The sequence below is a fragment of the Sus scrofa genome, chromosome 2, assembly GCF_000003025.6.
Source record: "Sus scrofa isolate TJ Tabasco breed Duroc chromosome 2, Sscrofa11.1, whole genome shotgun sequence".
NCBI lineage: Eukaryota > Metazoa > Chordata > Mammalia > Artiodactyla > Suidae > Sus > Sus scrofa.
Window position 1 is genome coordinate 114733026 of NC_010444.4, and position 14094 is coordinate 114747119.

General features: G+C 36.0%; 1 protein-coding gene across 1 annotated transcript in view; it reads left to right on the forward strand.

Moving 5' to 3' along the window:
• Window positions 1-14094, forward strand: part of MAN2A1 (mannosidase alpha class 2A member 1) — a 177348-nt gene that overhangs the window by 57240 nt on the left and 106014 nt on the right. Inside the window, exon 5 of the mRNA XM_003123823.6 lies at window positions 8493-8620. Within this exon, the coding sequence (XP_003123871.4) occupies window positions 8493-8620 (128 nt within the window). The remainder of the gene's footprint in view (window positions 1-8492; window positions 8621-14094) is intronic.

Genomic DNA, 14094 nt, shown 5'->3' on the forward strand with positions numbered 1-14094 from the left:
TGATACCTCAATTAAGAATACTTTAAAAAATACAGTATAGCCATAAACATAATACTACCTGTCGATTAACATGGAAGGATGTTCATTGTATATAGTACCAAGTAAAATAAGTTGGATAAAAACTATGCCTGCCATAACTCTTTATGCATTTATAGCAAGATACTAAGAGTGGATTTAAAAATTTTATGCTTCAACCTCATGTGTTTTCTGATGTATTTGAATGAACATTTTATTAATTTTATTTTTTAAAAATGGGAAGATGAAGTAATATTTACTAGACAGTGAAATATTTAAATTATACCTTATTAAAACTTTACAGAAACTATTAAGCCATCTGAGAAATTTTCTTAAATAAATTTTCATGACTATTGTATGCTTAGCTTTGTTTCCTTTCAGTGCTTCGGAGTAATCAGGATAGAATAGCATTTATAATTTAGAAAAACTTCTCATTTGATTCATAATTTAATGTAAACTCAAATATGTAAAGTATACACAGTGAAAGGTAAGGTACTAACTACTCCTGTCTCCCATCATCTAGCTCTTCTCACAGAAGGTAGCTACTGTGACCAGATACTTATCTAATTTATAGATTTACAGAAAAAGATATGCACATGTCGGAGTTCCCATCGTGGCGCAGTGGTTAACGAATCCGACTAGGAACCATGAGATTGCGGCTTCAGTCCCTGCCCTTGCTCAGTGGGTTAATGATCTGGCATTGCCCTGAGCTGTGGTGTAGGTTGCAGACGCGGCTCAGATCCCACGTTGCTGTGGCTCTGGCGTAGGCCCGGTGGCTACAGCTCCGATTAGACCCCTAGCCTGGGAACCTCCATATGCCGTGGGAGCAGCCCAAGAAATGGCAAAAAGACAAAAAAAAAAAAAAAAAAAGATATGCACATGTCCATATGTGCAAGGACACATTCATATAAATAATAGCATGCCATGCACATTGTGGGTTTTTTTGAACAAGTCTTTTTTTATTGTGATAAAATGTATGTAATATGAAATTTATCATTTTTCAATTTTATGTGTAACTTTCAGTGGCATTAAATACATCCACATTGTCATGCAACCATAACCACCAGCCACCTCCAGAACTTTTTGATCATCCCAAACTGAAATGCTGTATCTATTAAATGATAACACTGCATCCTCCTTCACTTCTGCACTGGCAGCCACTGCCAGTGGCTTCACTTCTGCTTTCTGTCTCTATAAATTTGACTGTGCTAGGTACTTATAAGTGGAATCATACATTTTTTTTTTTTTTTTTTTTGAAAATTGAAAGTTTTATTTGGGGTGAAATTAGCACTTAAGCCCTGGAGATGGCATCTCAGGGAGCCCTGAGAAACTGCTCAGAGCAGGCAAGGCCCATAGGATGGGGCGGCGGGGGGTCAGGATATATAAGTTTTGCAACAAAGGGAAGGTAGTGGGAACAAAAGATTTACAGATAACCAGATTTACAGAAATGTCTTGCTTACTTAACGTAATGTCTTCAAGGTTAATCCATGTTGAAGCATGTGTCAATTTCCTTCCTTTTCAAGGCTGAATAATATTACATTAAATGAATATATTATGTTTTGTTTATCCATTTATCCATCAGTGGACATTTGGATTTTTTCTACATTTTGGCTCTTGTTAAAAATGCTGGAGTTCCTGTTGTGGCTCATCAGAAACAAACCCAATTAGTAGCCATGAGGATGCAGGTTCAACCCCTGGCCTGGCTCAGTGGGTTAAGGATCTGGCATTGCTGTGAGCTACAGCTTGGATCCTGCATTACTGTGGCAGTGGCATAGCGCTCCAATTCAACCCCTAGCCTGGGAACTTCCATACACCATGAGTGTGGCCCTTAAAAAAAAAAAAAAAAAAAAAAATGCTGTTATTGGAGTTCCCACTGTGGCTCAGAAGGTTAGGGACATGATATTTTCTCTGTGAGGATGCATGTTCAATCCCTGGCCTTGCTCAGTGGGTTAAGGGTTCAGTGTTGCTGCGAGCTGCAGTGTAGGCCACAGATGTAGCTTGTATCTGGTGTTGCAATGGTGTAGGCCCTAGTTGAAGCTCCAGTTCGACCTCTGACCCCAGGACTTCCATATGCTGCAGGTGCAGCCACAAAACAAGGAAAAAAAAAAAAAATGCTGCTCCAACTGTGGGTGTATAAATATCAATTCACGTCCTTCCTTTCACTTCTTTTGTGTATATTCCCAGAAGGGGGATTGCTGGATTGTATAAAAGTTTTATATTTAATTTTTTGCAGAAGTCCTGTACTGTTTTCCACAGCAGCATACCATGTTACGTGGCCATCAGCAGTACTCAGGGTTTTCACCTTCTTCACATCTGTATCAATATCTATTTCCTTTTTTTTTTTTTTTTAATAATAGTCATCCTAACAAGTTTTGTAAACCATTCTTTTTAAACTTAATATATCTTGGGGAACCTTTCAGGAGAGAGGAATAGATATCTTTTTAAAGGCTGTATCAAAGTCTCTTTTATAAATGGGCCCTAACTTCACCCAGTTGATGACCCTATAGGTCTATTTGTCAGTCCATTGAGTACATCGTCATCTTTAGTGTTTATCGTCTTCCCTCATTCTTCTCAGGGGATTGGTTCTAGAACCTGCCCCACATACCAAAATCCTTAGATGCTTAAGTCCCTTCTATAAATTGGAGTAGTATTCACATATAACCTACACACATTCTCCTGTATACTTGAAGTCATCTCAAGATTAATTATAATATTCAGTACAATGTAAATGCTATCTAAATAGTTGTAAATACAATGTAAATAGTTGCTAATATGCAGGACATTCAAGTTTTGCTTTTTGGAACTTCGTGGAATTTTTTTTTTTCTTTTTTTAATTTTCCGTCAGAAGCTGGTTGAGTTGGTGGATGCAGAGGCTGCAGTTATGGTGGGCCGACTGTTCGATGCTTTTATTTCTTTTTATACTTTTATATATTTTCTGACTTCATTTTAATGAACAAGGATAAAAGTATATATGCATTCTAAAATTTGGTGGTTTTGCCAGCCGTAAGTAACAATACCTCTTTCCAAACATCCTTGACATCATAGTATGTTCTACAATTTTGGGGTCTCATTGAAGTTTTAATTTGCGTTTCCTTATGAGTGAGGTTAAACTTTTCAGGAGCTAGTTATTTTTGAATATCTGCTTCATACCTTTTTTTTTTTTTTTTTTTTTGCTTTTCTTTGGGATTACTGGTAACCTTTTCTAATAGGAACACGATTTATGTGGTGAACAAAACAGATGGGATTTCAGCCCTCATGAGCTTACAGTCTGTTGAAAGACAGTAAACATGCAAATGGGTTATACATTTTGTGATCATTGCTGTGAAAGAAAAGTTTTGGCTTTTATGAAAGCTAGTAATTTAAGTGGGTTTTGGGTGGAGTGTGGTGGCCAGAGAAGGCTCCTGAGGGATCTGTTAAGAGCCACTGAGGCCAATATTGGGAGGGAAGAAACATTTCAGGCAGAGAGAATGGACTGAAAACTCAGAGAAGGGATATGGCTGAAGTGATGAAGGAATGAGGAGAGATGACTAATTGGCCATCTGTAACTCATATGCTCCCTAAAGACAGGTGTCCACAACATTCAGAAGTATACAATGAGTTACTATGTGAGGGGTTTAAAAACAAATCTTATTTGCACCCTCTTATTAGATACTCCGCATGAAAGGCATATAAATCAAATAATCTAATGAGCAAAAGTTTTTAGGCTATTAGTTGATTCATCGAGAGCCTGCATCTTTCTGAATTTTCCATTTAACTAGTTCTTTATTTAAGAATGAATCCCTGTGCATCATCTTATATTATTTCATATTTCCCCAGATGTGTGATTACAAAGTCAACTCGTTTTCTCATGTGAAATTAATTTGCGATTCTTTGAAGCTCACTAAATGATGCATTGTTTGCTACTAAGTTATCTGTAACAGTTTTCCCATTAGGGAGAAAAGCTTCTCGAGTCTGTCCTTCTGTGTGTGACCAAATTCCAAATGTGTGCTCTATCTACATAGGGGAAAAAGTGACTCTCAGATAAAGTGATTTGTAGCATCTTGTGCTTGGCAAGTAAATTCATAAATGTAAATGTTGAATCTGGGGCAATGTGAGCTGTGGCAGATATGCTCAGCTTCATTTTGATCAGTGTTTTCTTAAGTTTTTTCTATCAAGTTCTCAAAGCATTGAAATAGTAGAAACAGAAGTCCATGGTGGCTTACAAGTTAACCATTTATAAAAGTAAAACGGGTATTATTTGTGAAAGTTAGTATCTGGTTTCCTATTTTTTTTTATTTTCTGCACATATATATTCTTTCTGTCTTTTCATTTGTTTCTAGATCTCTAGTTTATTAGGAAATATTAGGAAGAGCATATGTACAAAAAATTGCCAGAAACCAGAGTCTCTCCTGGCAGGAATTAAGCAATAGAGCCTATGAGGTGGGCACATCTTTTTTGATTTGTACTCCCTTGAAAATGGCAGAGAAATAGCTCAGTTCATGCTTGTTGAGCACCAAGTGAACAGAAATACTTGGAAGCACCTGTTTTTGTTTTTAGGAACTTTTTCAGGGAGTTTATTTTCCTCATTAGTTGATTTTTTAAAAAAATTATGAAGGTGTTGAATGGGCAGTTTGCATTCACACTATTTTATGTTGTTAACAATGGCAATTTTAAATACAGTTTTTTGTTTTTGGTAGGCTAACGTAGCTTGCCTGCTATTGCTTATAAATGCTTTTTCTAAGTATTTCCTGGAGTGTTGTTTCTGTAGGGCTGTCAGTCCTGCTTTTTGTACCTGTCACTAAATGGTGATGATGTTGCCGCTCTTCTCAGTCATTAGGTCAGCATTTTCTTCACATTTATTTGGACTTTGTTTTTTTTTTGTTATTAGTCAGATACTTGTTAAGTACTTATCACACATGTTGTAGAAATCAGGGGTATAAACAGCAAATTTGCACATGTGTGGGCATTTTTTTTTTTTTTTTTTTTTTTTTAGTTTAACTGGTCGAGTGGCATGTGTTTTTGCCTAACAGAGTGAATATTTTATATTAAACCCAGCCTTTCTGCCTATAAGACTGTCTGGTTTATAATCTGAATTTTCCCATTCATATGTATAGACTAGGGAAAACAGGCAGTTCGGTGAAATAGGCATACCACCAACCTGATTGTCTGGCCAGGGGTCCGGTCATTGTGATGTTACTTCGTATTTTAAATCATGTCGTCTCTTTTCTTCCATTTTTTCTGCCTAACGAAAGAAAGAAACTATGCAGAGCAAAACTAAAATCTATTTTCTTTCTGTCCTTTTATTGTGACATCATTGATGCCTCTTGTAACCTTTTCATGTCATTTTTCTTAACCTGTATGAGCCATTTCAGGTATTAGTTCTTTGGCTTCCATGACATGATATCTTGGCTTATGAGTTTGTTTTAAATCATTCTGACTGAAGATTAAAAAATAAAAATAAAAACTATAATCCACCTTCCCCACTAATTTAACAGCTATTTTAATGATATAAACATTTTAAAAATTTATTTCTCAGCTTTATATTCTGACCCACTGATGTGCCTCTTTCTGAGTAAGTCGCAGTTGCATGGTAGCTTTTAAAATATAAAACACTGGAGTTCTCGTTGTGGCTCAGTGATTAACGAATCAGACTAGGAACCATGAGGTTGCGGGTTTAATCCCTGGCCTTGCTCAGTGGATTAAGGATCCGGCATTGCCCTGCGCTGAGGTGTGGGTTGCAGATGCAGCTCGGATATGGCATTGCTGTTGCTGTGGCTCTGGCGTAGGCCAGCGAGCGGCTACAGCTCTTATTAGACCCCTAGCCTGGGAACCTCCATATGCTGTGGATTCGGCCTTAGAAAAGACAAAAAAAAAAAAAAAAAATTATATATATATATATATATATATATATATATATATATAAACACATTTTACAAAGGGGAAGTACAGGTTGCTCCTTATTACTCTTTTCTAGAATGTTTCAGGCTATAGTCATAGATTTCTTCTTTTTATCTTTAACGTTTCTTATCACCTCAGTTTCCCTTATATTTTTCTTCTGCTTGATGCTTATCTCTCCTTTTGACTGTTTTCTCCAGACTTCCCATCTTTCTCTATTTCCTTTCTGTTTCAGTCTTCCAAAACTTAATTTTTACATTGGCCTTTTTCCCTAAACTTACTTCTCTTTTTCAGCTCCTTTTGGCTGCCTGTCACATCAGATAGGCCTATCCAAATTTATATTCATTACTGCAAAATGAGTCTCTTCTCAACTGAACTCCACTCTCTGTGTATTAGCACCCCACCCCCATTAGCCACTTGGAATCAAAACCTCAAGTCTTATGTGCTTTGATCCTTTCTTCTATGTCAGGCATTTCCTAATTCCCAAACCTCTCCTTTTATCAAACTTCTCCTCTCTGTCCTTGTTCCTTCTTCCCTACCACAAACATATTTGGATCCTGTCACTTCATACCCAGATTACTCACACTCCTTTCTCTTTCTTTTTATCTTTTTTCTTTTTGTCTTTTGTCCTTTTAGAGCCGCACCCATGGCATATGGAAGTTCCCAGGCTAGGGGCTGAATTGGAGCTGCAGCTGCCAGCCTACATCACAGCCACAGCAACACCAGATTAAAGCCGCGTCTGTCACCTGCAACACAGCTCACAGCACCTCCAGATCTGAGCTGCATCTGCGACCTACACCACAGCTCACAGCAACACCAGATCTTTAACCCACAAACTGAGGCCAGGGATCAAACCCACATCCTCATGGATACTAGTTGGGTTCATTACCACTGAGCCACAATGCTCCCAACTCGCAATATCTTTTTATTGTATACAAGGAAATCTTTCATTTTTAGAAATTGTGTCCATTATCCATTCTGTCATTGGTTCTGTGATCATGCATATGTTTGAAAAAATTAGATGTTTTTATAATGCTGTGGCTTCTATTATATACCTTATAGGAAAATATTTATTCTTTATGTCTCTGATCTGCTTCAGTTAAATCTGGCTTTTTACTTGGCTGTTAGCTATAGGCATTCACTTTATCCTTCTTAAAACTGCTTTTCCTTCTGAAATTTTACACCATTTTCAGAACCTCCTTGACACTTAAGGTGCTTGCTTAAGTTCTTGACATTTATACTTCCACAGGTAGTTGTTCAAAATTTTTCCCATTAAATTTGATTTTTTATTTTTTGTCGTATTTTTTTAAATTTTATTGAAATATAGTTAATTTATGATGTATTAGTTTCAGGTGTCCAGCAAAGTGAATCGCTTATACATATATATATATCCATTCTGTTTTCCCATACAGGTTATTACCAACTATTGAGTAGAATTCCCTGTGCTATACAATAGGTTCTTGTTAATTATCTATTTTATACAGTAGTGTGTATGTGTTATTCCCATTCTCCTAATTGCTCCTTCCCTTCTGTGGTTTCTTCCACGGTTTTTAACAGTTGATGATTTTTTTTCTTTCCCTAAGGAAGCTATCTTCTCATAGCAATTCAGTCTTCTGGGGCTGTGGATCTACCCAGTGGACAGATGATAATAGTGTTTGAGGTCCTCACTCAGTAATGAAGGATATGTTTATAGCCTACATTATATCTGACTCTGAATCAGGGTGCTTTATAATATTTTCCATGTTCCCAGAAGCATGTGGTATTTACTGGCTTTGCCATTATTATCATTCCTTTTGTACTTGGCATGATTAACTTCTCAGTGTCAGAAATACTAAAATGCTGATTTTTTGCCATAGATGTAATGAAAAAAAATACTGTGCTTAAAATGACAGCCCTCTAATAAACACTTCTGAGTAAAGCATATACTCTGAGTAAAGCACTTTGCTAGGTGCTTGGCAAGATCCAAAAATAAATCAGACCTAGTTCTTGGCTTTGGGGATTTTGAAGTTGTGTGGGAGATTACACGTTTATGAAATAGAACTTTTGGAGTGGTCTGCATAGCTCTCCCTGGGGCGAGGGGGGTGATCACCTCAGATACTTTGCTAAGGATGCTTTATCACCAGGGTTCCAAAGTTGAAATCCATTCACTGGTTTAAACAGCTTTTTTTTTTTTTTTTTTTAAACAACTAATGTAAATACTGATTACATTTATTTTTTGTTTATTTGTGTTTTTGTTTATTTGTCTTTTTAAGGTCACACACCCCTCCCCCCTTAGCATATGGAGGTTCCCAGCCTAGGGGTCAAATGGAAGCTGTAGCCACCAACCTGCACCACAGCCACAACAATGTGGGATCCAAGCAGCGACTGCAACCTGCACCACAGCTCACCACAATGCCAGATCCTTAACGCACAGAGCGAGGTCAGGGATCGAACCTGTGTCCTTATGGGTACTAGTCAAATTCATTTCTGCTGAGCCACAATAGGAACTCCAATACTGATTACATTTAAAAACTGTCCTTAATGTTCATAATGTCTTACTTTTTGATTTGCTTTACATTTTATTACACATGTTAATGTAAATACTTATGTTATTTTCTCCCTAGTTTACTAGAAAATGGTCAGTTTGAAATTGTGACAGGTGGCTGGGTTATGCCTGATGAAGCTGGTACACATTATTTTGCCTTAATTGACCAACTAATTGAAGGACATCAGTGGCTGGAAAAAAATCTAGGTATGTATTGATATCTTTCCCCTTCTTTTGGACTACCTTGGATGGATAATTTTGGGGAAAGAGATAAGGGTCCTTTATTTTGTTTTAGTTACTAGTTTTCCTCATAGTGATTATTATTGAATAGTTTATGTTTCACTAATTGTTGATGCTTCTTGGATCATAAACTCAGTTACATAGATAAAATATGGTACTTTTAGGGTCATCCAACTTGTTTCATTTATTATTTTATCTATTAATTTTGGAATTTTTTTCTAAAAAATCCTACTGAGATTTTAATTACGTATTTGTTAAGACTCTTTATCATATGAGACAAATCCTAATTAACTAGATTAAGCAGAGAAAAAAGAAGGAAAGAAAAATATTATTTTTGTCATTGAGAATTCCAGAGATAGGGTAGCCTCAGGTAAGGCTGGATCTGGGGGACTTAGATTATATTGTCTGGATATCGTCTCTTGACTCTGCTTGTTTTTGTATAGCTTAAGTCTTCTCCTGGTGCATAAGATGGCCATAGGCAACCAGGACTCTGATCTTCCTGATCTAACGATTATGTGAAAGGGTTTTCTTTACTATCTTGCCTAATTGGGCCCACATTGGGTTAGGTGCTTATCTCTGAGCTGAAATCACCAAGGTCTGGTTAGTCTGATAGAAATGGTCATTGAGGGTTAGCCTCACCTGAACCATGTGAATGAATCCTCTACCAGGAAGGATGCTGTTACCACAGGAGTGAGGAAGGGAATTCTGAACGATAAAATCAGATGTTCATACAACTCATAAGAAATTGTGACTAATGGAAATCTTTATGATACCTAATATTTGCATTCTGCAACATGGTTTGTAATCGTTTTCAAATATTTCATCTCTCAATACAACTTTGTAGTTTTCTCTGTGGTAAATATACATGTTTTATTGAAGTTATTTGTAGATATTTTATTATTTTAAAACTTTTTTTTTTTTTTTTGTCCTTTGAGGGCCGCACCTGTGGCATATGGAGGTCCCCACCTGCGGCATATGGAGGTCCCCAAGCTAGGGGTCAAATCGGAGCTGTAGCTGCTGCCCTATGCCAGAGCCACAGCAACTCGGGATCTAAGCCGTGTCTGCAACCTACACCACAGTTCTTGGCAATGCCGGATCCTTATCCCACTGAGTGAGGCCAAGGATCAAAACCGCAACCTCATGGTTCCTAGTCGGATTTGTTAGCCACTGAGCCACGATGGGAACTCCTTTTTTAAAACATTTTGTTGTTAGGGATAAAATCCCCACCAACACCATTAATATTTTCTTTTTTCTTTTTTTTTTTTTTTTTAATCTTGGAATAATTTCAAACTTAAAAGTTGTAAGAATACCACAAAGCACGCCCATAAAGCCCCCAACCAGATTCACCAATTATTATTTTGACACGTTTCTTTACTTTTCTTCTCCTTCTATATAGTTCTTGTTGTGCGTGTTATTAGAGTAAGATACCATGTCTGTGCAGAAAAGAGTTAACATGGCAGGTCTGAAACTTGAAACTGTTTTCTTTAGAAAGGTCTTGCTTGCAATGTTAGCCTTGGCGGATGTCTGAGAACTTGGATTTCTTTTCTTTTTTCTTCTCTACTCTTCTCTCCTTTCTTTTTTGTTTCTTTTCTTTTCTTTTGCAATTTAGGGCCCCACCTGTGGCATATGGAAGTTCCTTGGCTAGGGGTTGAATAGAAGCTATAGCTGCCAGCCATAGCCACAACCACAGCAACTCAGGATCCAAGCCTCATCTGTGACCTACACCACAGATCACAGCAAGGCTGGCCAGGGATCGAACCCATATCCTCATAGATACTAGTTAGGTTTGCAACCCACTGAGCCACAAGAGGAACTCCCAGATTTCTTAAATGATGAGTGACTCTCTATGTTTAAGCCATTTGTAAAAACATAGTAGTTTATGCTAAACACTTGTTTTCTTCTGGGAATTTAGAATGATATTATTTATTAGGCAGAGGGTATCCACATGACCAGCCCCCCAGTAAAAACTTTGGACACACTGTGTCTCTAATGAGCTTCCTTGGTTGACAGCATTTTAGGTGTTGTCATCATTTATTGATGGACATTAATTCATCATTGGGTGATTCCACAGGGAAGCTTGTGCCTAGTTTCCTGTGGACTCTGCCCCACATGCCTTTTCTCTTTGTTGACTCTACTTTCAGTCTTTCACTGCAAGTCATAGCTGTGAGTATGACTGTATGTCTAGTGCTGCAAGTTTTCTTGTCACTCAACCTAGGGATGGACTTGGGGACCCCCTATTCAGTGCCACTTTTCTTAAATACTTATGTTCTGAGCCAAAAATATGCACTTTATAAACCTCAGTGTTTTTTTTTTTTTATGTTTAGCTTTTATGGATGTGTAATTTACATGCAGTGTAACATATAAATCTTAACCGTGGAATTTGAGCTTTGACAAATATATATACCCATTTAACCACCTTTTCATCTCCAGAAAATTCCCTCATCCTCCCAACTCTCCTTTGCATCCAACTCCTCTGATTGCTGTCAGTGCCAATTATTTTTGCTTATTTAAGGACTTCAGATATATGGACTCACTCTTTTGGATCCAACTTCTTTTGATCAGCATAGATTTCTTTCTTACAGCTGTGTTATTTCACATACCATAGTGTACAGTTCAGTTCTTTTTAGTTTTAGTTCACAAAGTTGTGCAACTATGACTACCATCTATTTTTAGAACTTTTTCAATATTTCAAAAAGAAGTGTCTTACTCATTAACAGTCACACCCCTTTCTGACTCCTCCTTTCCCTTTGCCAGGGCCAAATGACCACTAATCTATATATACTTAGTAGATTATATATATAAAATACATAGTAGATTTTATATATTTACCTATGAAATTGACTGTTCTATACATTTCACATAGATGGAATAATACCATACGGCCTTTTGGGACTGGCGTCTTATACATGGCATAATGTTTTCAAGGTTTATCCATGTAGTATCAGTGCTTTATTCCTTTTTATGGCTGCATAATATCCTATTGTATGGATATGCTGTATTTCTTTATACTTTGTCCATCTTTGGCTGATGTAGACATTTTTAGGTTGTTCTTCCTGTAGCTAGTATGAATTATGCTGCTATGCACATTTTTGTATGTTTTTGTGAGGACAAAAGTTTTTTATTTCTTTGAGGTGTATATCTAGGAGTAGAATTGCAGGGTCCTATGATAAATGTAGTTTAGCATTTTAAGGAGCTGCCTAATTATTTTCCAAAATGGCTGCATCATTCTACTTTCCCACCTGCAATGCAATGAGGGTTCAAATTTCTCAACATTTCACCATTTGTTACCGCCTTTTTTTATTTTAGCCATACGCTGTCTCATTGGGGTTTTGATTTGCATTTCCCTGAAGACTAATCTGTTAAGCACCTTTTCATGTGTATATTGGCTATTTGTATATTTTCTTTAGAGAAATGTCTATTCATGTCATTTGCTTACTTTTAAAATTGGGTTCTTTGTCCTTTCATTGTTGATTTGTAAGAGTTCTTCATAAATTTTTGATACAAGTTTCTTGTCAGAGAATGATTTGCATTTTTTTTTTCCCCATTCTGCGGGTTGTCTTTTCATTTTCTTGAATGTATCCTTTGATGCACAGAAATTTCAGTTTTGGTGAAGTCCACTATATCTGTTTTTTCTATTGTCCACTTGTATTTTTTGATGTCATAGCTAAGAAATCATTGTCTAACCCAAGGTTATAGAGATGTGCTAATGTGTTTTTCTTCCCTAGGTGTTTTATGGTTTTAGCCATTACATTTAGATAATGACCACTTTTGAAAAATATGAAGTTTCTTGTAACTTCGACTGCATCTTATAAATTAGTGTTCTTACTGTTGTTTTCTAAACAGTTTAGAACCCCATGTTTTGGAGACTTTCATTTTTACATTTGATTATGAGATGCTTTTTTAAATTGTTTAATCTTTGGTTGTTCCTTTCTCCTTTCATGAACTTTATTATGTAAATTTGACCATTAGGAACTTTTTTTTAAGTTTGAATTTTTAAGGTTTTTTGCCTAAAATATCCATCTTTTAACTGTTCTCTAACTCCTCTTAAACTTTAAAATTAAATGTACTGGAAATAATCCAATTTTATTAATTATATTATTCAGATTATTCTGATTTTTAAATCTGTTAGATTTGCCAAAAACTGACTGGTGTGTTTTATTCTTTTTAATGATCGTTTCCTGTAATTTTCTTGTTTTTACCTTTCTATGTTTTGACAGTCATATTCTTATATGAAAATGTAAAATCTTTCCTGGATTTTTTTTTTTTTTTTTTTTTTGCACGCATGCCTTTTATAAAATTTTGGATTGTTCTTATACTGCATTTTTCCCTGATTTTGTCACTTACACCTTTTAAAAGAGTATTTGCTAATACCAAGGAAAATCCTAGCGGGATAGTGGGTTCCTTATTCTCTCCCTAATTTTACCTCTTTTCCTATATCAGTTTTAAAGATGTAGTTGACATTCTCTCTTTCCTGTGTTATTACTTCTCAAGATTCCTTAACCCATACAGCTAGGTGGCTATTCCTGTGTGTCAAATGATTTTGATATGGAAAAGATGACCATTGATGCTAAAATCTCAAGACATCATTGTAATCTTTCATGTTGATTTTTACTCTTGTTTGTAAGTTTCTTTTACCCTTGTCATTTGGGGCAACACATACTCCTTTTTATTACATAACTTAATTTTCATTTAATTTGAAATTTCTAAAGAGTTGCCCGATAATATTTGGGAAGAATTGTTGTATATCCTGTAGAGTTGGCCCTCTCTCTTCACTAACTCTCTGATGATTCAGCTAACCCTGGATGGAAAATGATTGAAAAAAAAATTCTTTGAAGTTCCAAACAGCAAAACTTGAATTTACCATGCCTGCCAACTACTTCCATAGTATTTACATTGTATTTACAACTGTTTACATAGCATTTACATTGTATTGGTATTATAAATAATCTAGAGATGATTTAAATTATAGGCATATCTGGTTTTACTATGCTTCACAGAGATCACTCTTTTTACAAATTGGGCATTTTTCACAATCCTGTGTTGAACAAGTCTATTGTTATCATTCTTCCAATACCATTTGTTTTCTTTCTATCTCTGTGTCAACATTTTGGTAATTCTCGCCATGTTTCAAACTTTTTCATTGTTGTTATATTTGTTGTGGTGATCTGGGGTCCTTGATCTTTGTTACTGTTGCAGAAAGGTTAGGATTTACTGAAGGCTCAGATGACAGTAATTTTTAGCAATAAAGTCTTTTTGTTTTTCTTGCAGTTTTATTGAAATGTAATTGCTCCGTAGCACTGTATAAATTTAAGGTATACAGCATAATGATTTGACTTAACATCTATCATGAAAAGATTATCTCAATAAATTTCGTGAACATCTGTTATAGAGATAGAAAATTAAAGAAACAATTTTTTTTTCTTATCCTGAGAATTCTTAGG